The 25,244-nt window shown below is 43.9% G+C and overlaps 1 protein-coding gene across 2 annotated transcripts in view; it reads right to left on the reverse strand.

Annotated features, from left to right (window-relative positions):
- The window catches only part of LOC121582245 (cytoskeleton-associated protein 5-like), a 100,644-nt gene that overhangs the window by 65,383 nt on the left and 10,017 nt on the right, over positions 1 to 25,244 (reverse strand). For both annotated transcript variants that reach the window (XM_041897921.2, XM_041897920.1), the window contains exons 5-14: positions 24,836 to 25,007; positions 23,811 to 24,044; positions 16,153 to 16,266; positions 15,955 to 16,059; positions 15,719 to 15,808; positions 14,918 to 15,082; positions 12,409 to 12,537; positions 2,999 to 3,145; positions 2,171 to 2,275; positions 1,876 to 1,986 (exon numbers count right to left, since the gene is read on the reverse strand). In XM_041897921.2, the coding sequence (XP_041753855.1) occupies positions 1,876 to 1,986; positions 2,171 to 2,275; positions 2,999 to 3,145; positions 12,409 to 12,537; positions 14,918 to 15,082; positions 15,719 to 15,808; positions 15,955 to 16,059; positions 16,153 to 16,266; positions 23,811 to 24,044; positions 24,836 to 25,007 (1,372 nt within the window). The remainder of the gene's footprint in view (positions 1 to 1,875; positions 1,987 to 2,170; positions 2,276 to 2,998; positions 3,146 to 12,408; positions 12,538 to 14,917; positions 15,083 to 15,718; positions 15,809 to 15,954; positions 16,060 to 16,152; positions 16,267 to 23,810; positions 24,045 to 24,835; positions 25,008 to 25,244) is intronic.

Consider the following 25,244-nt stretch of genomic DNA (forward strand, 5'->3'; position numbering starts at 1 on the left):
CATTACAGCCACACTAGGGGGATGCCACTGGGAAATTCGAGGCATTATCAAGTGCTTGTCAAATTGTGAATGAGACTGATGAAGTACGTGGAAGAAACAAAGCAGAGCTCATGCCTTTCATGCAACTTTTTTCAAATAGTCACTAGTCGCATCATGCAGCCTTAGAATGTATTGAAAATCCAAACATATAGCCCAACGTTTGTATCACAACTAAAGTTGCATACATAACTCTAAATTAAGCATATAGGAGGACCTGTTTTTTTGTTAACCGCTCACAGAATCGCCGCATGTACGCACTACCTCAAATCGTAATGAGAAAACATTATTTCTATTTTATTTAGCTGTTTAATTGTATTATTTTATTTACATTTTAGTCATTTAGCAGACGCTCTTATCCAGAGCGACTTACAGTTAGTGAGTGCATACATTTTTCATCCTTCATACTATAAAATAATGCCACGGAATTCTAAGCAAATCTTGTCTGCTAAATTAACTAGTGTAGCCCACAGCTATATGGCATAGCCGGATCAGGGCCTAACATAAGGACAACTCAGAGTATGCTATTCCGTTCTTCTGAAATAGACTACATTTTCTTCATATGTTTCTTTAGACCTGTCTAAAATAATGGATTTATTGTGATGGTGTAGGCTATATTAAAAGGATTTATTAGACTTTTTAATGTTCCAAAGGTCTGTAGGCTATGGGTGGAAGCCAGGAGACGCTAAATGTGTTTATTTTATTTTGTATTTTATTTAACTAGGCAAGTCAGTTAAGAACACATTCTTATTAACAATGACGGACTACACCGGCCAAACCCGGACGACACTGGGCCAATTGTGCGCCGCCCTATGGGACTCCCAATCACGGCCGGTTGTGATACAGCCTGGAATCGAACCAGGGGGCCTCAAGCAGTGAGATGCAGTGCCTTAGACCGCTGCGCCACTCGGGAGCCCACTATTTATGTTAATTAATAGTAAATTACCTTGAAATCAGCATTTATTTGCTTGACAATCACCGGCTGACAAAATTTCATGACCGGCAAAACCCTAGTCACATCAGATACGGCAGGTAGCGTAGTGGTTAAGAGCGTTGTGCCAGTAACCGAAAGGTTGCTGGTTCTAATCCCCGAGCTGACTAGGTGAAAAATCTGTCGATGTGCCCTTGAGCAAGGCACTTAACCCTAATTGCTCCTGTAAGTCGCTCTGGATAAGAGCGTCTGCTAAATGACAAAAAATAAAAAAAATAAAATAAAAAAAATAAAATAAAAACAAAAACAAAACAAAAAATTTGAGAAAAAAAAAATAAAAAATAAAAAATAGATACTGAGTGATTTTCTGATCCACGCCCTTACCTTTTAAGGTACGTGTATTCCCAGTCATGTGAAATCCATAGATTAGAGCCTAATTAATTGATTTCAATTGACTGATTTCCTTATATGAACTGTAACTCAGTAAAATATTTGTATATATATTTATATGCTTTAGAAGAATGACACTTTGGGTTTGGGCGGGAAATACCGGGGTACCCAGGAGAAATGGGATTTATTCTCGGGATGGAACATTTGTAAAATACCAGGAAAATATTCAACCCTAGACCTGATGACACTCAGCATTAAGGAGATAGATTGGGGGTAAGGCCCTGCGATAGATCAGCGTCCTGTCCAGGTGGTGTACTTGTACGTCTAGCTGCCTCACGATACAGAAACAGGCGATATGCTCCTGCTCCTATGAGCCATTCCTACTCTCACACAAGCCAAGGCTGGTGCAAGGCTACTCAAGGGCTGTTCTTAGGCAGACTTTTGCTGCGAGAACGAATGTTGTAAGAGAGTAGCTGTAGAAACAACGACGAGAAAGTGAATACATAAATACTGCTGACCTTGTAAAATTCTTCCATGCTGGCCAGCCTCTCCTTCCAGTTGGAGCTGTCCAGCATCTTCACACAGGAGGCAGGCAGCACCGCTGCGGCCAGCTCATCACACACCTCCACCTGAGAACACAGTTAATACGTACTTTTGACCTGAGCCGTATCAAATGACACCCTATTCCAGAGCTAAATATTAGTGCACTATAGGGGGAATGGGCTGTCATTTGAGACTTGTATCTATTTAATATTGAGTAATTTATTGATGACTATATAGACACTTCAAAATCAGTAAGATGTGAGTACTCACCGAGAGCTCAGTCTCCATGATCTCTTTGGTTTCGGCAGGCTTCTTACTCTTGGCTCCTGGTCCTCCTGCTGCCCCAGGCTTCCCTTTCTTAGCAACGCTAACCTCCTAGACAACAGATCAAACCAGATTTTTGAACAAACAGATCCTTGTATTTTTATAACACATTAGGGAAACATTTTTAAAACGTATATTGAGAGCAATTTTAAAAAACAGGAAAACCACAATCCAGCCTTTAGCCATGACCAAACACTGGCTGCAACCCACCATTGAGGAGCCACTGCTGTAGAATAAAACAGCATAGATGACCACATAGATGCTTTGGGAGTCAGCAGAGATTACATTGTCCCACACTGCATTCATTGCACTAATATTACCAGCAGGTTGTCCATATGTCCAGCTTCAACATTAAACCCCCCACCTATCATGGTTTTGACCAAAGCCTTTTAATGAAGAGGAGACCCTACAAGCATCTCAGCTCTGTGCTTAGCTAAAGAAACACTGTCCCTGGGGCTCTGGGTACTCTGTGGTCACTGGTTTAGTGGATCACACAAGAACGTGTTGAAAAGCATTAATGCAAATACCTCCTAGCGTCTTTCCCATGGATTGTTCACTGGTTTTCAAGCTCTATTGGTTAGAGTGAAAAACAAGCTGCTCTACTGTACTGTATATAGTCAAAATGATTACAATGAACTTTAAAAGTTAAAGTTCAATTGAACCCCTCCAAAGACACATTGAAACATTTTGTGCAACAAACCTGACAAGGACCACCATGGCATGCAAACACACTACGGAGAGACAAAACATACAATAAGAGTCACGCCCTCTCACCTTAGACACAGGGGCCTTTTTAGGGGGCCTTGAGGGTTTGGCTGGGGCCTCGGACTGTGGCTGCGCCTTGGAACCAAGTTTCACTTTCTCCGCTCCTCCTCCCTTCTTTCCTCCAGCCAGCTCCACATTGTCTGCACTTTCTTTAATCTTTGAGAGGAAAATAGCATTAAGAAAACACACTTGGATTTTATCCATCTGAGCAACAAGATGGCCTGAGGGCAACAACAATGACATATCTCTAAAACAAAGATAACAAATCAGAAATATGTCAACAATACTAACACTATATATTTCCACAAGAAACTCGCTCTGAAAGCACTGCAACAGCTATTTTATTTGAAGTTGAATAAAGGCAGGTAGGAAGTGACCAAAAGCAGGGATCCAGAGTGATTATTTTGCTTAATGTTTTAATTGGGTGGGTCAGTGTGAGCTGCAAATTCTAGTTGGTCACTTCACTCAAAACGTTATATTTTTGGGGTGGCTAAAACTATGATTTGGTCAAACAGTAGCCTTCAGTGCAATAATATTCTGACTTCTGCATGAAAGTGTCTGGTCTGCCCCTGTGCCAGTTTCTCCCTGTGCGCTCAGAGTAGAAAATATATATACAGTGTGTGCAAATGTAGCAAGTTATGGAGGTAAGGCAATAAATAGGCTATAGTGCAAAATAATTACAATTAGTATTAACACTGGAATGCTAGATGTGCAAGAGATTATGTGCAAATAGAGATACTGGGGTGCAAAAGAGCAAAATAAATAACAGTATAGGGATGAGGTAGTTGGGTGGGCTAATTTCAGATGGGCTGAGTACAGGTGCAGTGATCGGTAAGGTGCTCTGACAACTGATGCTTAAAGTTAGTGAGGGAGATAAGTGTCTCCAGCTTCAGAGATTTTTGCATTTCGTTCCAGTCATTGGCAGCAGAGAACTGGAAGGAATGGCGGCCAAAGGAGGTGTTGGCTTTGGGGATGACCAGTGAGATATACCTGCTGGAGCGCAGACTACGGGTGGGTGCTGCTATGGTGACCAATGAGCTAAGATGAGGCGGGGATTTGCCTAGCAGTGATTTATAGATGGCCTGGAGCCAGTGGGTTTGACGACGAACATGTAGTGAGGACCAGCCAACAAGAGCGTACAGGTCACAGTGGTGGGTAGTGTATGGGGCTTTGGAGACAAAACGGATGGCACTGTGATAGACTACATCCAATTTGCTGAGTAGAGTGTTGGAGGCTATTTTGTAAATGACATCGCCGAAGTCAAGGATCAGTAGGATAGTCAGTTTTACGAGGGCATGTTTCGCAGCATGAGTGAAGGAGGCTTTGTTGTGAAATACGAAGCCGATTCTAGATTTAACTTTAGATTGGAGATTCTTAATGTGAGTCTGGAAGGAGAGTTTACAGTCTAACCAGACACCTAGGTATTTGTAGTTGTCCACATACTGTAGGTCAGACCCGTCGAGAGTAGTGATTCTAGTCGGGTGGGCGGGTGCCAGCAGCGTTCGATTGAAGAGCATGCATTTAGTTTTAAACCAAAGTATCTGGTGGCTTTGAGATATACGGAGCGCAGGAAGCATGAGTCTGTTTTTAGGACATAAAATGTACTGTTAGATTAATAAATTACATGGCTAACAAGCAACATATTATATTTAGTGATCTAGCTAATGTGTATTGTGTCTCAACTTCCCCAGATGGTGAACTAGCCCCAACTTTTGTACAAAAAAGTTAAGTAAATTCATCTCTATTGAACAAAAGAAATCTGCGATTCTGGAGCCCTACTTTGAGATTAAAATATATCAACAATAGCCTAATTGTCAACCCAGAAATGTATGACAATCACTGGTTTAGGTTGCACATCAGAATAAATTGATCACGCATTCCTGCTTGTTTAAATCAACTTATTTCTTAATAATAATAATATGCCATTTAGCAGACGCTTTTATCCAAAGCGACTTACAGTCATGCGTGCATACATTTTTGTGTATGGGTGGTCTCGGGGATCGAACCCACTACCCTGAATCATACCGTCTCAGTAGCACAGTGAATAACATCGTAAAATTAATGCCCTTTTATTAAGTGACGCCGCATCAATTTTGGTGCGGCCAAATCATGGGCTGGTGCCACCATCTGAAAATGTTAGTGGCACCAGAGGAAAAAGTCTGGAGCCCTGAAAAGTGTAAAACCATTTATCCATACTAGCAGTGGAGATAATAGTGCCTTCAGAAAGAATTCAGACCCCTTGACTTTTTACACATTTTGTTACGTTACAGCCTTATTCAAAAATATATTAAATATTTTTCTCAGCAATCTACACACAATACCCCATAATGATAAAGCGAAAATAGGTTTAGACATTTTTGCAAATGTATTACATAAAAAACAGAAATACCTTATTTACAAAAGTATTCAGACCCTTTGCTATGAGACTCGAAATTGAGCTCAGATGCATCCTGTTTCCAATGACCGTCCTTGAGATGTTTCTACAACTTGGTGTCCACCTGTGGTAAATTCAATTGATTGGACATGATTTGGAAAGGCACATACAGTGAGGGAAAAAAGTATTTGATCCCCTGCTGATTTTGTACGTTTGCCCAATGACAAAGAAATGATCATTCTACAATTTTTATGGTAGGTTTATTTGAACAGTGAGACAAAATAACAAAAAAATCCAGAAAAACGCATGTCAAAAATGTTATGAATTTATTTGCATTTTAAATGAGGGAAATAAGTATTTGACCCCTCTGCAAAACATGACTTAGTACTTGGTGGAAAAACCCTTGTTGGCAATCACAGAGGTCAGACGTTTCTTGTAGTTGGCCACCAGGTTTGCACACATCTCAGGAGGGATTTTGTCCAACTCCTCTTTGCTGATCTTCTCCAAGTCATTAAGGTTGAGGCTGACGTTTGACAACTCGAACCTTCAGCTCCCTCGACAGATTTTGTATGGGATTAAGGTCTGGAGACTGGCTAGGACACTCCAGGACCTTAATGTGCTTCTTCTTGAGCCACTCCTTTGTTGCCTTGGCCGTGTGTTTTGGGTCATTGTCATGCTGGAATACCCATCCACGACCCATTTTCAATGCCCTCGCTGAGGGAAGGAGGTTCTCACCCAAGATTTGAAGGTACATGGCCCCGTCCATCGTCCCTTTGATGCGGTGAAGTTGTCCTGTACCCTTAGCAGAAAAACACCCCCAAAGCATAATGTTTCCACCTCCATGTTTGACGGTGGGGATGGTGTTCTTGGGATCATAGGCAGCATTCCTCCTCCTCCAAACACGGCGAGTTGAGTTGATGCCAAAGAGCTCAATTTTGGTCTCATCTGACCACAACACTTTCACCCAGTTCTCCTCTGAATCATTCAGATGTTCATTGGCAAACTTCAGAGGGGCATGTATATGTGCTTTCTTGAGCAGGGGGACCTTGCAGGCGCTGCAGGATTTCAGTCCTTCACGGCGTAGTGTGTTACCAATTGTTTTCTTGGTGACTATGCTCCCAGCTGCCTTGAGATCATTGACAAGATCCTCCCGTGTAGTTCTGGGATGATTCCTCACCATTCTCATAATCATTGCAACTCCACGAGGTGAGATCTTGCATGGAGCCCCAGGCCGAGGGAGATTGACAGTTATTTTGTGTTTCTTCCATTTGCGAATAATCGCACCAACTGTTGTCACCTTCTCACCAAGCTGCTTGGCGATGGTGTTGTAGCCCATTCCAGCCTTGTGTAGGTCTACAATTTTGTCCCTGACATCCTTGGAGAGCTCTTTGGTCTTGGCCATGGTGGAGAGTTTGGAATCTGATTGATTGATTGCTTCTGTGGACAGGTGTCTTTTATACAGGTAACAAGCTGAGATTAGGAGCACTCCCTTTAAGAGTCTGCTCCTAATCTCAGCGCGTTACCTGTATAAAAGACACCTGGGAGCCAGAAATCTTTCTGATTGAGAGGGGGTCAAATACTTATTTCCCTCATTAAAATGCAAATCAATTTATAACATTTTTTACATGCGCTTTCTGGATATTTTTTTTGTTATTCTGTCTCTCACTGTTCAAATAAACCTACCATTAAATTGATAGACTGATCATTTCTTTGTCAGTGGGCAAACTTACAAAATCAGCAGGGGATCAAATACTTTTTTCCCCTCACTGTACCTGTCTATATAAGGTCTCACAGTTAACAGTGCATGTCAGAGCAAAAAGCAAGCCATGACGTCAAAGGAATTGTCCATAAAGCTCCGAGACAGGATTGTGTCGAAGCACAGATCTAGGGAAGGGTACCAAATAATTTCTGCAGCATTGAAGGTCCCCAAGAACACAGTGGCCACCATCATTCTTAAATGGAAGAAGTTTGGAACCACCAAGACTCTTCCTAGAGCTGGCCGCCCGGCCAAACTGAGCCATCGGGGAAGAAGGTCCTTGGTCAGGGAGGTGACCAAGAACTCGATGGTCACTCTGACAGAGCTCCTCTGTGGAGATGGGAGAACCTTCCAGAAGGACAACCATCTCTGCAGCACGCCACCAATCAGGCCTTTATGGTAGAGTGGCCAGACGGAAGCCACTCCTCAGTAAAAGGCACATGACAGCCTGCTTGGAGTTTGCCAAAATGCACCTAGACTCTCAGACCATGAGAAACAAGATTCAACTCTTTGGCCTGAATGCCAAGCATCACGTCTGGAGGAAACCTGGCACCATCCCTACCGTGAGGCACGTGGTGGCAGCATCATGCTGTGGGGATGTTTTTCAGCTGCAGGGACTGGGAGACTAGTCAGGATCGAGGCAAAGATGAACGGAGCAAAGTACAGAGAGATCCTTGATGAAAACCTGCTCCAGAGCGCTCAGGACATCAGACTGGGGCAAAGGTTCACCTTCCAACAGGACAACAACCCGAAGCACACAGCCATGACAATGCAGGAGTGGCTTTGGGACAAGTCTCTGAATGTCCTTGAGTGGCCCAGCCAGAGCCCGGACTTGAAACCGATCAAACATCTCTGGAGAGACCTGTAAATAGCTGTGCAGTGACGCTCCCCATCCAACCTGACAGAGCTTGAGAGGATCTGCAGAGAACAAATGGGAGAAACTCACCAAATACAGGTGTGCCATGCTTGTAGCGTGATACCCAAGAAGACTCGCGGCTGTAATCGCTGCAAAAAGGTGCTTCAACAAAGTACTGAGTAAAGGGTCTGAATACTTATGTAAATGTGAATACATTTGCTAAAATTTTCTAAAAACCTGTTTTTGCTTTGTCATTATGGGGTAATGTGTGTAGATTGATGAGGGGAAAAAAGAATTTAATCAATTTTAGAATAAGCTGTAACGTAACAAAATGTGGAAAAAGTCAAGGGGTCTGAATACTTTCCAAAGGCAATGTGTGTGAGTGAGTGAGTGAGTGCGAGCGAGCGTGTGTGTGTGTATATACACACATACACAGCTCTGGAAAAAATTAAGAGACCACAGCAAAAATGTAAGTTTCTCTGGTTTTACTATTTATAGGTATGTGTTTGGGTGAAATTAACATTTTTGTTTTGTTCTGTTCTATAAACTACTGACAACATTTATCCCAAATTCCAAATAAAAATATTGTCATTTAGAGCATTTATTTGCAGAAAATTAAAACTGGTCAAAATAACAAAAATGATACAGTGTTGTTAGACCTCGAATAATGCCAATAAATTAAGTTCATGTTCATTTTTAAACAACACAATACTAATGTTTTAACTTAGGAAGAGTTCAGAAATCAATATTTGGTGGAATAACCCTGATTTTCAATCATAGCTTTCATGCGTCTTGGCATGCTCTCAACCAGCCTTTCACATTGATGTTGGGTGACTTTATGCCACTCCTGGCGCAAAAATTCAAGCAGCTCGGCTTTGTTTGATGGCTTGTGACCATCCATCTTCCTCTTGATCACATTCCAGAAGTTTACAATGGGGTTCAGGTCTGGAGATTGGGCTGGCCATGACAGGGTCTTGATCTGGTGGTCCTCCATCCACACCTCAATTGACCTGGCTGTGTGGCATGGCGCATTGTCCTGCTGGAAAAAACAATCCTCAGAGTTGGAGAACAATGTCAGAGCAAAAGGAAGCACGTTTTCGTCCAGGACAACCTTGTACGTGGCTTGATTCATGCATCCTTCACAAATACGAATCTGCCTGATTCCAGCATTGCTGAAGGACCCCCAGATCATCGATCCTCCACCAAATCTCAAGTGGGTGCGAGACACTGTGGCTTGTAGGCCACTCCAGGTCTCCGTCTAACCATTAGACTACCAGGTGTTAGGCAAAGCTGAAAATTGGACTCCTCAGAGAAGATGACCTTACTCCAGTCCTCTACGGTCCAATCCTTATGGTCTTTTGCAAACCTCAGCCTGGGTCTTCTTTGCTTCTCATTGATGAAGGGCTTTTTTCTAGCTTTGCACGACTTCAGCCCTGCCCCTAGGAGCCTGTTTCGAGCCGTCCTCGCCATACACTTCATCCCAGCTGCCGTTTGCCATTCTTTTTGTAGGTCACTCGATGTCATCCTACGGTTGTTGAGTGACATTCGAATGAGTTGGCGGTCATCCCGGTCAGTAGAGTCGTTTTCGCCCTCTGCCGGTCTGTAGCTTTGTTGTCCCCAATGTCTGCTGCTTGACCTTGTTCTTATGAACCGCCGTCTTTGACATTTTAAGGATGGAAGCAACCTGACGCTCACTGTATCTCTCTGCCAGTAAAGACAGAATTGAACCCTTCTTTTCCTACCTCAAAACTTTCCTTTTCAACCCTTTTGGCATGGTCAATAGTTATTTTTTGATTAATATTCCATTTGAGGTACTATTAGCACTGTTTTGCCATCCAGCTGGTCCTATTGCAAGAGGACAGTGATGACCACAGCAGTGGTTTTTATACTTTTCCTCGTTAAATAACATTTGGTTCAGGTGATCACCTAATCAGTACCTAATTCAGTAGAATGAGGTGTGCCTGTGTTGGAATTCAACAGACACTGGAATGGAAGTCATACATGTAGAGATGGTGATTGAAGAAAAATGTGCAGTGGTGTCTTCATTTTTACTAGAGCCAGCCAGCCAGCCAGCCAGCCAGCCAGCCAGCCAGCCAGCCAGCCAGCCAGCCAGCCAGCCAGCCAGCCAGCCAGCCAGCCAGCCAGCCAGCCAGCCAGCCAGCCAGCCAGCCAGCCAGCCAGCCAAAGCCAGCCAGCCAGCCAGCCAGCCAGGCCAGCCAGCCAGCCAGCCAGCCAGCCAGCCAGCCAGCCAGAAGCAGCCAGCCAGCCAGCCAGCCAGCCAGCCAAGTAGCCAGCCAGCCAGCCAGCCAGCCAGCCAGCCAGCCAGCCAGCCAGCCAGCCAGCCAGCCAGCCAGCCAGCCAGCCAGCCAGCCAGCCAGCCAGCCAGCCAGCCAGCCAGCCAGCCAGCCAGCCAGCCAGCCAGCCAGCCAGCCAGCCAGCCAGCCAGCCAGCCAGCCAGCCAGCCAGCCAGCCAGCCAGCCAGCCAGCCAGCCAGCCAGCCAGCCAGCCAGCCAGCCAGCCAGCCAGCCAGCCAGCCAGCCAGCCAGCCAGCCAGCCAGCCAGCCAGCCAGCCAGCCAGCCAGCCAGCCAGCCAGCCAGCCAGCCAGCCAGCCAGCCAGCCAGCCAGCCAGCCAGCCAGCCAGCCAGCCAGCCAGCCAGCCAGCCAGCCAGCCAGCCAGCCAGCCAGCCAGCCAGCCAGCCAGCCAGCCAGCCAGCCAGCCAGCCAGCCAGCCAGCCAGCCAGCCAAAGCCAGCCAGCCAGCCAGCCAGCCAGCCAGCCAAGCCAGCCAGCCAGCCAGCCAGCCAGCCAGCCAGCCAGCCAGCCAGCCAGCCAGCCAGCCAGCCAGCCAGCCAGCCAGCCAGCCAGCCAGCCGACAGCCAGCCAGCCAGCCAGCCAGCCAGCCAGCCAAAGCCAGCCAGCCAGCCAGCCAGCCAGCCAGCCAGCCAGCCAGCCAGCCAGCCAGCCAGCCAGCCAGCCAGCCAGCCAGCCAGCCAGCCAGCCAGCCAGCCAGCCAGCCAGCCAGCCAGCCAGCCAGCCAGCCAGCCAGCCAGCCAGCCAGCCAGCCAGCCAGCGCAGCCAGAAGCCAGCCAGCCAGCCAGCCAGCCAGCCAGCGTAGCCAGCCAGCCAGCCAGCCAGCCAGCCAGCCAGCCAGCCAGCCAGCCAGCCAGCCAGCCAGCCAGCCAGCCAGCCAGCCAGCCAGCCAGCCAGCCAGCCAGCCAGCCAGCCAGCCAGCCAGCCAGCCAGCATACATACATACATACATACATACATACATACATACATACATACATACATACATACATACATACATACATACATACATACATACATACATACATACATACATACATACATACATACATACATACATACATACATACATACATACATACATAACATACATACATACATAACATACATACATAACATACATACATAACATACATACATACATACATTACATACATACATTACATACATACATACATACATACATACATACATACATACATACATACATACATACATACATACATACATACATACATACATATATATATATTACCACCTCCAGCATCTTTTAATTTAGTCTGCATCTCACAAATGTTCTTCTTTGTGATCCGACCACCTCAAACTTCGATTCGTCTGTCCCGGTGTCGCCTCTTCACTGTTGACGTTGAGACTGGTGTTTTGCGGGTACTATTTAATGAAGCTGTCAGTTGAGGACCTGTGAGGCATCGGTTTCTCAAACTAGACACTAATGTATTTGTCCTCTTGCTCAGTTGTGCACCGGGGCCTCCCACTCCTCTTTCTATTCTGGTTAGAGCCATTTTGCGCTGTTCTGTGAAGGGAGTAGTACACAGCGTTGTACGAGATCTTTATTTTCTTGGCAATTTCTCGCATGGAATAGCCTTCATTTCTCAGAACAAGAATAGACTGACGAGTTTCAGAAGAAAGTTATTGTTTCTGTCCATTTTGAGCCTGTAATCGAACCCACAATTGCTGATGCTCCAGATACTCAACTCGTCTCAAGAAGGCCTGTTTTATTGCTTCTTTAAATCAGCACAACAGTTTTCAGCTGTGCTAACATAATTGCAAAAGGGTTTTCTAATGATCAATTAGCCTTTTAAAATGATAAACTTGGTTTAGCAAACACAACGTACCATTGAAACACAGGACTGATGGTTGCTGATAATGGGCCTCTGTACGCCTATGTAGATATTCCATAAAAAATCTGCCGTTTCCAGCTACAAGACATTAACAACATGAATAATGTCTACACTGTATTTCTGATCAATTTGATGTTATTTTAAATAAACAACAAAATTGCTTTTCTTTTGAAAACAAGGAAATGTCAAAGTGACCGCAAACTTTTGAACGGTAGTGTATACACACACACACACACACACACACACACACACACACACCCTCACCTTGTCAAGCTTGAGTTTGTCGAGGTCTGCCAGGAAGGGGTTAACAGCCTTCTCTCCCGCCACCTTCATGGCCGTGCCTAGAGCCTCGAACGCAGCATCTCTCACCTCTGGGGCAGGGTCATTCACTTGCTGCCATGAAGAAGAAACAACCAACAATATGTCATACAATCAGACAGAGCCATATCCATATTCAAATGGGGATTTATAGAAATAAGTGTAAAATAAGTATTTTACGATATACCAGTATTGATGCACTGACTGGTTTGGGTTTTTACTTTACCTTCTATAACGGTATTTGAATGTTTGGTTTGTTAAAATGGGATACGCGGTGTGTAACGTCCATATTTATAGTTTACTTCACTACTCGAGTCATCTCTCTCCGCTCCCACCATGCCGCTTTCCACACAGACCTAGCCCCGCCCCGTCACTCAAGGAGCGCATTTGTTGTTCCTCGACCACGAGACTTGTGTTCAGTCTGGTCAATGAAGCACATGCAACAATGTTGATGACAACAATGCTTTATTCACTTTGCTTCTTAATATAAATCCACTAGCGTTCTATAATTACACTATTAGTTCGTGTTTCTTACATCTGCAAACAGCTAGTATGTATTTTCTTAGCAAGTCGGACCTAAATTGTGTTAGCCACTAATACTAATTGCTAGCTAGCTAATAAACGTACTGAGTCAGAGCAAACGTAATTAGCTATACAGCATGATAATATCAGTGATGGTGTAGACCTAAATCTGCATGTTTGTGCAAGAGTATCTTCTAAATCAAAGAGGAATACACAAAGCATGAATATGTTACCGATATGAAGTAGCTAAGAGAAAACATTGAATGTAGCCAAAGATTATAGGCTCACCTAGGTTCGTACCCTGTCACAATAACTCCTCCATGGCATTTTCATTCATTGTCATGTCAGACACTGAATTCAAAGTAATAATCATTCTATTTCCATGATTCCAACAATTCACCCAAGTGTAAAAATAAGGCCTATATTGTTTGCCCATATCATGCAGTCCTACGTGGCAGTGTGGAAATCATCTCAAATGAGTGCAGGAAATGCAGAAATAAATTATTTTTGGTTGAAGTTTAATTGAACAGTATAAAACAATCAGAATGTAGAAAGACCCATTGAAACCACTTAGAATGTATGCGTTGCCACCCTAGGGTCACAAACTACTCAAAGCAAATTTAGAACTTGTATATACACACCTTTAAATATATATATATATATATATACACATATACACACACACACACACACACAGTGGGGAAAAAAAGGATTTAGTCAGCCACCAATTGTGCAAGTTCTCCCACTTAAAAAGATGAGAGGCCTGTAATTTTCATCATAGGTACACGTCAACTATGACAGACAAAATGAGGAAAAATGAATTTATTTGCAAATTATGGTGGAAAATAAGTATTTGGTCAATAACAAAAGTTTCTCAATACTTTGTTATATACCCTTTGTTGGCAATGACACAGGTCAAACGTTTTCTGTAAGTCTTCACAAGGTTTTCTCATCTGACCATATGACATTCTCCCAATCCCCTTCTGGATCATCCAAATGCACTCTAGCAAACTTCAGACGGGCCTGGACATGTACTGGCTTAAGCAGGGGGACACGTCTGGCACTGCAGGATTTGAGTCCCTGGCGGCGTAGTGTGTTACTGATGGTAGGCTTTGTTACTTTGGTCCCAGCTCTCTGCAGGTAATTCACTAGGTCCCCCCGTGTGGTTCTGGGATTTTTGCTCACCGTTCTTGTGATCATTTTGACCCCACAGGGTGAGATCTTGCGTGGAGCCCCAGATCGAGGGAGATTATCAGTGGTCTTGTATGTCTTCCATTTCCTAATAATTGCTCCCAGTTGATTTCTTCAAACCAAGCTGCTTACCTATTGCAGATTCAGTCTTCCCAGCCTGGTGCAGGTCTACAATTTTGTTTCTGGTGTCCTTTGACAGCTCTTTGGTCTTGGCCATAGTGGAGTTTGGAGTGTGACTGTTTGAGGTTGTGGACAGGTGTCTTTTATACTGATAACAAGTTCAAACAGGTGCCATTAATACAGGTAACGAGTGGAGGACAGAGGAGCCTCTTAAAGAAGAAGTTACAGGTCTGTGAGAGCCAGAAATCTTGCTTGTTTGTAGGTGACCAAATGCTTATTTTCCACCATAATTTGCAAATAAATTCATAAAAAATCCTACAATGTGATTTTCTGGATTTTTTTCTCTCAATTTGTCTGTCATAGTTGACGTGTACCTATGATGAAAATTACAGGCCTCTCTCATCTTTTTATGTGGGAGAACTTGCACAATTGGTGGCTGACTAAATACTTATTTTCCCCACTGGGTGTATAATACTTCACCCGACCGACCAATAACCTCAATATTCCTTTATTTTGTGAACATTTGTCATGTTTAACTCTGATCATTGCGTGTTTACATAATATTTTCCCCCAGTGGACATGTACAGTTAGAAGCCTATAGGATGGTTGAGATCAGACCAACCTTGATCAGGGCAACACAGAGGGGTTTGAGCAGGCTCTTGGGCAGGGTGGAGGGGGTCGAGAGACGGATACTCCTGGCCAGGAACAGAGAGGCCTGCTGCTTGATGGACGGGTTCTTGTTGTCCATCACGGCCAGCATGTCCTCGCTCAGGTTCTGGAGAGTGGTCTGGGGGGGAGAACAAACTAGGCCATTACCCTGTTTTTCTATTTTACTTTTTTGTTGTTGTTACCATTCAACAATTTGTTGTGGATAAAGTGATATGAAAGATATGCTGGCTTGTTTGTCATCTTGGAAATCACACAAATTACCCTTGGCCAACTTCAGACCCATGCAAAAAGCAAATATCTTCACTCTTACCACTGTCCATCAATCAAGGGTGGATTTGCTCCTCTAATGGAGTCTTGAATTACATTTGACTAAATAAACATCTATCCACATTAAAAAGCTGTAGTAAATTCTAAGTGAAGGAAATGCAGTAATAGGTGTACATGCCCACAGAGAATCACATGCATTGACCATCTAGACTAGCATACATCTGCTTCTCAAATGGCAACTATAGAAAGGAAACAGGAACTATTGATTAGCACAAGGCCTATACAAAGGACTGGAGAGATCTGCTAAATAAACAGATATTTCACCTTATAACAGTAAATTACACATTGTGTTGAGATCCACGGCCAAAGAGATACTGGTGCAGTTTCTCCAATAACACAGGCTCACACAGCATTGACACAGATTTAAAGTGCATTGCAAGCTATGAGCCAAAAGGATCATCAGTGGGAATAAAATTGGCCTACTCACTGTCAGGAAGACTGCATTGATGGCCTCTTGCAGGGACTGGACCACAGCAGGTTTCTTCTCCTTAAATTTGTCCAAAATAGTTGGCACCACCTTGAGGAAAATAAACATTTTAAATAACCAAATCAGTCAAAATTGGAGATTAGCAAACAGTTTCCATTGTAGAAGAGTCTTGCACAATAAAGCAATAATCTTAAGTATCTCTAGTTTCTCAGTCACTGTCTAAAGGGAGAACTTACCTGGCCGGCATACGTCCCAAACTTCTTCCGGAGACCAGAGGCCAATCCAGCCAGGCATTTTGCAGCTAGAGACACCAGCATGACATTTGTGTCTTTACCAATGACCTACAATAGGCAAACAGAGTTTAAGTGGCTATTCAGTGCACTGTACACATACTGTAACTTCACTCACTCAGAGTTAACCAAAGAGTTGCCTACCCTTTTGAGTGCTCGAACCACATCTCCATAGTCTCCATTATCCAGTTTGGGGTGTTTAGCCAACTTCTCCAAGGCTTCCAGGGCCTCTTTCCTCTCCTGCCATTTCTTTGCCTCCTGCAGTGACAGAGAGAGGGAGGCTCAGCCACAGGCCCAATACACAACAATGACAAATAGAGTATCGGCTCTATAGCTTTAGTTTATTGTGTAAGCTCTTATCTTAGCAGGAAAGATTAGATTTTATGAAGACAGGCAGTGTCCGAAATGTCTTGTTTACTACAACTAAATTACATACTGTGTACTACTACATATTATTTAGAATGTACTGTTTAGTAAACATTTATGCAGTAAGCAACAAATATGGTAATGTTATCACTGTTTGAACGCATGGATTTGCAGCAATCGGAATACCTAATGTTTCAACGATATTTAAAATGGAGGTATGTTGAAGTTGGAACGTGATCAGTACGGGTTGATGTTGCTAGCTTTTGGGGTGATTAACCTTAAAAATCACTACATTGTGTCCCTATTTCCCTAAACCACTGTAGCCAGGTTGTGTTTTCAAGTCTGGCTGCACAGCTTCACAAGTGTAATTTCTCTTGGTTATATCACCTTTAATTTTTCTACTTTCTACTTTTTTTGTTTTGGATAACCTGATGGGAATAGATTTTATTTAGGAGGGATAGGGCCGAGTTCTGGAGACCTATAGAGCTGGGTTGTGTGGATGTCACGCTTCTCAGAAACAGGGGGGGGGGGGGTACTCCCACTCCTTTCTATTCTGGTTAGAGCCAGTTTGCGCTGTTCTGTGAAGGGAGTAGTACACAGCGTTGTATGAGATTTTCAGTTTCTTGGCAATTTCTCGCACGGAATAGCCTTCATTTCTCAGAACAAGAACAGACTGACGAGTTTCAGAAGAAAGTTTTTGGTTTCTGGCCATTTTGATCCTGTAATTGAACCCACAATTGCTGATGCTCCAGATACTCAACTCGTCTCAAGAAGGGCTGTTTTATTGCTTCTAATCAGCACAACAGTTTTCAGCTGTGCTAACATAATTGAAAAAGGGTTTTCTTATGATCAATTAGCCTTTTAAAATGATACAATTGGATTAGCAAACACAACATGCCATTGGAACACAGGACTGATGGTTGCTGATAATGGGCCTCTGTACGCCTACGTAGATATTCCATAAAAAATCTGCCGTTTCCAGCTACAATATACATTTACAACATTAACAATGTCTACACTGTATTTCTGATCAATTTGATGTAATTTTAAAATGGACAAAAAAATTGCTTTACTTTCAAAAACAAGGACATTTCTAAGTGACCCTAAACTTCTGAACGGTAGTGTACATGAAACAAAACAGCTGGACAGTGTGCTGTCTCTAGATGCCGAGAAGGATTTTGACAGGCTTGAATGGCAGTACTTGTGGTCTTGGATTAATTTGGTTTGGGAAATAATTTTAGCGATATGGTCTCTGTTATATGCTAACCCTGTTGCTATGGTTTTTACTAAATGGCATACACTCAAGTCCATTCCCTATTTTTCGGGGATGTAGACAAGGAGACTGCCTATCCCCAAAGTTTTTCATTTTGTCGCTAGAGCCTTCAGCACAACATCTAAGGCAGAATGTAATTTCTTCTCCTATAATGATTAAATCTTCCTCTAATATCACCATGAGTGAGTCACTCAGCTTTATGCTGACAAATCCTCGCTGGATTCTTTCATTACGTTTCTTCTTCACATCAGCAAAGAAGGACTCCGTGCTTCAGAAACTCACTTTATATAGAGGGGCTATCAGTCTTTCACACTGTGGTAAATTAAGCCAGTTTGTTATTTAGAATGATTTATGTTTTTAGAGGGAGAGAAACCAAAAGCCCACGTGCCTATTTTTCAAAAATCATCAGTCCACATGTTAGCTTTAATTCCCCCATTGTATTTACCCAAGTTCTCTCTCAACTCCAGGACCACCGCCAGCTACATACACTGCTCAAAAAAATTAAGGGAACACTAAAATAACACATCCTAGATCTGAATGAATGAAATAATCTTATTAAATACTATTTTCTTTACATAGTTGAATGTGCTGACAACAAAATCACACAAAAATTATCAATGGAAATCAAATGTATCAACCCATGGAGGTCTGGATTTGGAGTCACCCTCAAAATTAAAGTGGAAAACCACACTACAGGCTGATCCAACTTTGATGTAATGTCGTCAAAATGAGGCTCAGTAGTGTGTGTGGCCTCCACGTGCCTGTATGACCTCCCTACAACGCCTGGGCATGCTCCTGATGAGGTGGCGGATGGTCTCCTGAGGGATCTCCTCCCAGACCTGGACTAAAGCATCCGCCAACTCCTGGACAGTCTGTGGTGCAACGGGGGGTTGGTGGATGGAGCGAGACATGATGTCCCAGATGTGCTCAATTGGAATCAGGTCTGGGGAACGGGCGGGCCATAGCATCAATGCCTTCCTCTTGCAGGAACTGCTGACACACTCCAGCCACATAAGGTCTAGCATTGTCTTGCATTAGGAGGAACTCAGGGCCAACCGCACCAGCATATGGTCTCACAAGGGTTCTGAGGATCTCATCTCGGTACCTAATGGCAGTCAGGCTACCTCTGGCGAGCACATGGAGGGCTGTGCGGACCCCAAAGAAATGCCACCCCACACCATGACTGACCCACCGCCAAACCGGTCATGCTGGAGGATGTTGCAGGCAGCAGAACGTTCTCCACGGCTTCTCCAGACTCTGTCACGTCTGTCACATGTGCTCAGTGTGAACCTGCTTTCATCTGTGAAGAGCACAGGGCGCCAGTGGCGAATTTGCCAATCTTGGTGTTCTCTGGCAAATGCCAAACGTCCTGCACGGTGTTGGGCTTTAAGTACAACCCCCACCTGTGGACGTCGGGCCCTCATACCACCCTCATGGAGTCTGTTTCTGACCGTTTGAGCAGACACATGCACATTTGTGGCCTGCTGGAGGTCATTTTGCAGTGCTCTGGCAGTGCTCCTCCTGCTCCTCCTTGCACAAAGGCGGAGGTAGCAGTCCTGCTGCTGGGTTGTTGCCCTCCTACGGCCTCCTCCACGTCTCCTGATGTACTGGCCTGTCTCCTGGTAGCACCTCCATGCTCTGGACACTACGCTGACAGACACAGCAAACCTTCTTGCCACAGCTCGAATTGATGTGCCATCCTGGATGAGCTGCACTACCTGAGCCACTTGTGTGGGTTGTAGACTCCGTCTCATGCTACCACTAGAATGAAAGCACTGCCAGCATTCAAAAGTGACCAAAACATCAGCCAGGAAGCATAGGAACTGAGAAGTGGTCTGTGGTCACCACCTGCAAAACCAGTCCTTTATTGGGGGGTGTCTTGCTAATTGCCTATAATTTCCACCTGTTGTCTATTCCATTTGCACAACAGCATGTGCAATTTATTGTCAATCAGTGTTGCTTCCTAAGTGGACAGTTTGATTTCACAGAAGTGTGATTGACTTGGAGTTACATTCTGTTGTTTAAGTGATCCCTTTATTTTTTTGAGCAGTGTATATATGTTTTGCCTGATGCAGGACTCTAGTGCCAGAGAAGAGAGACTCAAGGACAAAAAACAATTCCATTAATTTACGAAAAGACAGTCAACTTGTGCCACAGTTTAGACTACCGATAGATCAGCGCTCTAACTCCCTCTGGTGAAGTGTGGTGCAATGACAGTGACGCAATTTACCACCACCTGCCACTACATTTTACATTACATTACATTTTAGTCATTTAGCAGACGCTCTTATCCAGAGCGACTTACAGTTAGTGAATACATATTTTTTTTATACTGGCCCCCCGTGGGAATCGAACCCACAACCCTGGCATTGCAAACGCCATGCTCTATCAACTGAGCTACATCCCTGCCGGCCATTCCCTCCCCTACCCTGGACGACGCTGGGCCAATTGTGCGCCGCCCATGTGCCTCCCGGTCGCGACAGAGCCTGGATTCGAAACAGGATCTCTAGTGGCACAGTTAGCACTGCTAGTGCCTTAGACCACTGCGCCATACGCAGATATTTTCCTCCTGTATTCAGTGCCTTCGGAAAGTATTCAGAACCCTTGACTTTTTCAACATTTTGTTACGTTACAGCCTTATTCTAAAATTGATTAAATAAAAAAACATCTTCAGCAATCTACACACAGTACCCCACAATGACAAAGTCAAAACCGGCTTTTAGAAATGTTTACATATTTATTAAAAATAAAAAAACAGAAATGCATACAGTTGAAGTCGGAAGTTTACATACACCTTAGCCAAATAAATTTAAACTCAGTTTTACACAATTCCTGACATTTGATCCTAGTAAAAGTTCCCTGTCTTAGGTTAGTTAGGATCACCACTTTATTTTAAGAATGTGAAAATGTCAGAATAATAGCAGAGAGAATGATTTATTTCAGCTTTTATTTCTCATCACATTCCCAGTGGGTCAGAAGTTTACATACACTCAATTAGTATTTGGTAGCATTGCCTTTAAATTGTTTAACTTGGGTCAAACGTATTGCGTAGCCTTCCACAAGCGTCCCACAATAAGTTGGGTGAATTTTGGCCCATTCCTCCTGACAGAGCTGGTGTAACTGAGTCAGGTTTGTAGGCCTCCTTGCTCGCACACGCTTTTTCAGTTCTGCCCACAAATGTTCTATAGGATTTAGGTCTAGGCTTTTTGATGGCCACTCCAATACCTTGACTTTGTTGTCCTTAAGCCATTTTGCCATAACTTTGGAAGTATGCTTGGGGTCATTGTCCATTTGGAAGACCCATTTGTGACCAAGCTTTAACTTCCTGACTGATGTCTTAGATTGCTTAAATATATCCACATAATTTTCCTTCCTCATGATGCCATCTATTTTGTGAAGTGCACCAGTCCCTCCTGCAGCAAAGTACCCCCAAAGCATGATACTGCCACCCCCATGCTTCATGGTTGGGATGGTGTTCTTCAGCTTGCATGCTCCCCCTTTTTTCTCCAAACATAAATGGTCATTATGGCCAAACAGTTCTATTTTTGTTTCATCAGACCAGAGGACATTTCTCCAAAAAGTACAATCTTTGTCCCCATGTGCAGTTGCAAACCGTAGTCTGGCTTTTTTATGGCTGATTTGGAGCAGTGGCTTCTTTCTTGCTGAGCGGCCTTTCAGGTTGTCGATATAAGACTTGTTTTACTGTGGATATAGATACTTTTGTACCCGTTTCCTCTACCATCTTCACAGGTTCCTTTGCTGTTGTTCTGGGATTGATTTGCACTTTGACAGAACGCGTCTCCTTCCCGAGCGGTATGACTGCTGCGTGGTCCCATGGTGTTTATACTTGCATACTATTGTTTGTACAGATGAACATTGTACTTTCAGGCGTTTGGAAATTGCTCCAAAGGATGAACCAGACTTGTGGAGGTCTACAATAATTTTTCTGAGGTCTGGAAATCTTTTGATTTTCCCATGATGTCAAGCAAAGAGGCACTGAGTTTGAAGGTAGGCCATGAAATACATCCACAGGTACACCTCCAATTGATTCAAATAATGTCAATTAGCCTATCAGAAGCTTCTAAAGCCATGACATCATTTTCTGGAATTTTCCAAGCTGTTTAAAAAAGGCACAGTCAACTTAGTTTATGTACACTTCTGACCCACTGGAATTGTGATACAGTGAATTATAAGTGAAATAATCTGTCTGTAAACAATTGTTGGAAAAATTATGTGTGTCATGCACAAAGTAGATGTCCTAACCAACTTGCCAAAACCATAGTTTCTTTACAAGAAAGTTGTGGAGTGGTTGAAAAACGAGTTAATGACTCCAACCTAAGTGTATGTAAACTTCCGACTTCAACTGTAAGTATTCAGATCCTTTGCTATGCGACACGAAATTGAGCTCAGGTGCATCCTGTTTCCACTGATAATCCTTGAGATGTTTCTACAACTTGATTGGAGTCCACTTGTGGAAAATTCAATTGATTGGGAATGATTTGGAAAGGCACACGCCCGTCTATAAGGTTCCACAGTTGACAGTGCATGTCAGAGCAAAACCAAGCCATGAGGTCGAAGGAATTGTGCATAGAGCTCCGAGACAGGATTGTGTCAAGGCACAGATCTGGGGAAGGGTACCAAAGAATTTCTGCAGCATTGAAGGTCCCCAAGAACACAGTGGCCGCCATCATTATTAAATGGAAGAAGTTTGGATCTACCAAGACTCTTCCTAGAGCTGGCCGCCCGGCCAAACTGAGCAATCGGGGGAGAAGGTTCTTGGTCAGGGAGTTGACCAAGAACTCGATGGTCACTCTGACAGAGCTCCTCTGTGGAGATGGGAGAACCTTCCAGAAGGACAACCATCTCTGCAGCACTCCACCAATCAGGCCTTTATGGTAGAGTGGCCAGATGGAAGCCACTCCTCAGTAAAAAAGGCACATGACAGCCTGCTTGGAGTTTGCCAAAAGGCACCTAGACTCTCAGACCATGAGAAACAAGATTCTCTGGTCTGATGAAAACAAGATTCAACTCTTTGGCCTGAATGCCAAGCATCACGTCTGGAGGAAACCTGGAACCATCCCTACCGCGAAGCACGGTGGTGGCAGTGTAATGCTGTGGGGATGTTTTTCAGCTGCAGGGAGACTAGTCAGGATCGAGGCAAAGATGAACGGAGCAAAGTACAGAGAGATCCTTGATGAAAACCTGCTCCAGAGCGCTCAGGACATCAGACTGGGGCAAAGGTTCACCTTCCAACAGGACAACAACCCTAAGCACACAGCCAAGACAACGCAGGAGTGGCTTCGGGACAAGTCTCTGAATGTCCTTGAGTGGCCCAGCCAGAGCCCGGACTTGAACCCGATCAAACATCTCTGGAGAGACCTGTAAATAGCTGTGCAGCGACGCTCCCCATCCAACCTGACAGAGCTTTAGTTTCCTGAGCATGATGATCCCACTCCCTCAACCAGTAGGCTATTGGGGAATGATTGATAAACGAATACGTAAATACCTTTGGAATGGCAAACATCCAAAGATTAGGTTTGAGGTGTTACAATGACAGAAGTGTAATGGTGCCCTTCCTTGCATTACCTTTTTACCACCAGTCTTTCCAGTTACGCCCACTTAGAGCATGGTTTGATCAGTCTACATCAGTCTCTTGGAGAACTATTGAGAAATAACTTGTTTCACCTACTAGATTGCAGGATATGCTATTTTCTGGTATATCTAATAAGAAATGCATGCTATATTTTGGTCCTATTATTTCTAATACAACAGAGAATTTTAGGAAGGTTGAGAAGTGAGTAGGTGGTAACTGGAAATTACTTCCGGTAATAAACCTTTTGAGTCTAGAGCCTGGTCTGGAAAAGGGGTCAATAATCTAGGGGACATATTCAACTTAAAGGCTCTTCTTAGTTTTCAGGAACTTCATCTTGATTTGCAAGGGTCGTCATTCTTCTATATCTTAGACTACGGTCAGCACTTCGGGCCTATGGGGTCAGCAAACAAAATATAACCGCGCAAACCTTGTGTACTAAGCCGATAATACCGTAAATGCCGGGATGAGAGAAGGACGGTATGACAATATGAAAATCTGGATACCGCCCAACTCTAACGGCCATAGGCACCTTGTAATACATCCAACATGTTCAGTAAGGTAGGTGCTTACAATCTTCTCGTAGAAGTCTTTGGGCAGTTTGGAGAGGATCTCCACTGGGTCCAGAAGCTCATAGGGGTCGACCTGAGGAGCAGAGTCTGCTACGTCCTCACAGTCTCCGTCGGACCCTGCCTCGGCCTGCTGTTCCTCAAACTTGGCCCTCAGGTCCTGCTGGGAGCGTAGGAAACGACTTTGTCTGGGGGCCGACGACGGCACCGTCACCCACTCCTCCTCCAGCTCCTTCAACTGGGGACATATACAACACAGGCAGAGTGGTGCATGCTTGTTTGCAGATACATAGTTACAAAAAAGGGCTATTGTATAAAAACACCACTCACAACAATTATCAAGTTTGTCAAAAGCAAAAGGGCCTTCACAGGAAAGGATTCTGAATTCCCCAGCATAGTGAGTAACCAAGACGAAAACTTATTAAAAGGTGCAGTATGCAAAAATCACAATTTCCTGGTTGCTAAAATTCAAAATAGTAGTCATTGAAACAAGTAGTCATTGTGTAGAAAATCCTTACACCATCTAAACACTGTGAAATGTATTTTCCATAACCAAAAATATTGTATTTTCAGCTGGTGTACAATACCGAAAGTAAGAAGCAAAAACGATACTTAAAACGGGAAACATAAATAGCGCACAGAACAGATCTATAACTAACATTTCTATGTGAATTTGGTCGGGTCACCTACAAAGTTAAATATTGCAGCTTTAAACACCCCCGGTGCACATTTTGGTTTTTGCACTAGCACTACACAGCTGATTCAAATAACCAACTCTCCATCAAGCTTTGATTATTTGAATTAGCTGTGTAGTGCTAGGGCAAACACCAAAACATGCACCCAGGAGGGGCCCCAGGACTGAGTTTGGGAAACCCTGCCCTACAGCAAAGATGTCCTGAGAGATTCTATCCAAAATACTGTTCAAAGACATCTTAGAAGACTTTCCAATATACAGCGACAACGCTGGTCCACTCTTCGCATTCAGGTAATGATGAAATACCATGTTTTGGATCGACCCTTAACCCTCACCTGTACAGAGTTTATGTTTTGAAGAGGAGGTCTTAGTGAGTCCCTGATCCACCTGTAGACCTCCACAGCCAGCAGTTTGGCCTCATCTCGGACTGCCTTTTCTCTGGACTCAAAGAGCTTTGGCAACACTTTAACTATGGGCTTTAGGGTCACAGTCTTGGATCCAAATTCACTGGGGAGGCAGATAAGCATATTAATTAAGTTTCATTTTTGTTTTGAGTTACACTTAAATCAAAGCAGGTTGTACATGCAAGACATGAGCAGGTCTTAATCCCAAAATTGGGCATGTGTGTGTTGTCTTTGGTAAAAGACCCAACATGTCACATCTTCGCAATCATTAACAGTATTTAAAAGTACCAGTATTTAGTACTTATCTAGGATAAGGGAGAAGGACACTTCCTTCTCTACT

Source organism: Coregonus clupeaformis, unplaced genomic scaffold (genome assembly GCF_020615455.1).
Source record: "Coregonus clupeaformis isolate EN_2021a unplaced genomic scaffold, ASM2061545v1 scaf0407, whole genome shotgun sequence".
In the NCBI taxonomy this organism is placed as follows: Eukaryota; Metazoa; Chordata; class Actinopteri; order Salmoniformes; family Salmonidae; genus Coregonus; species Coregonus clupeaformis.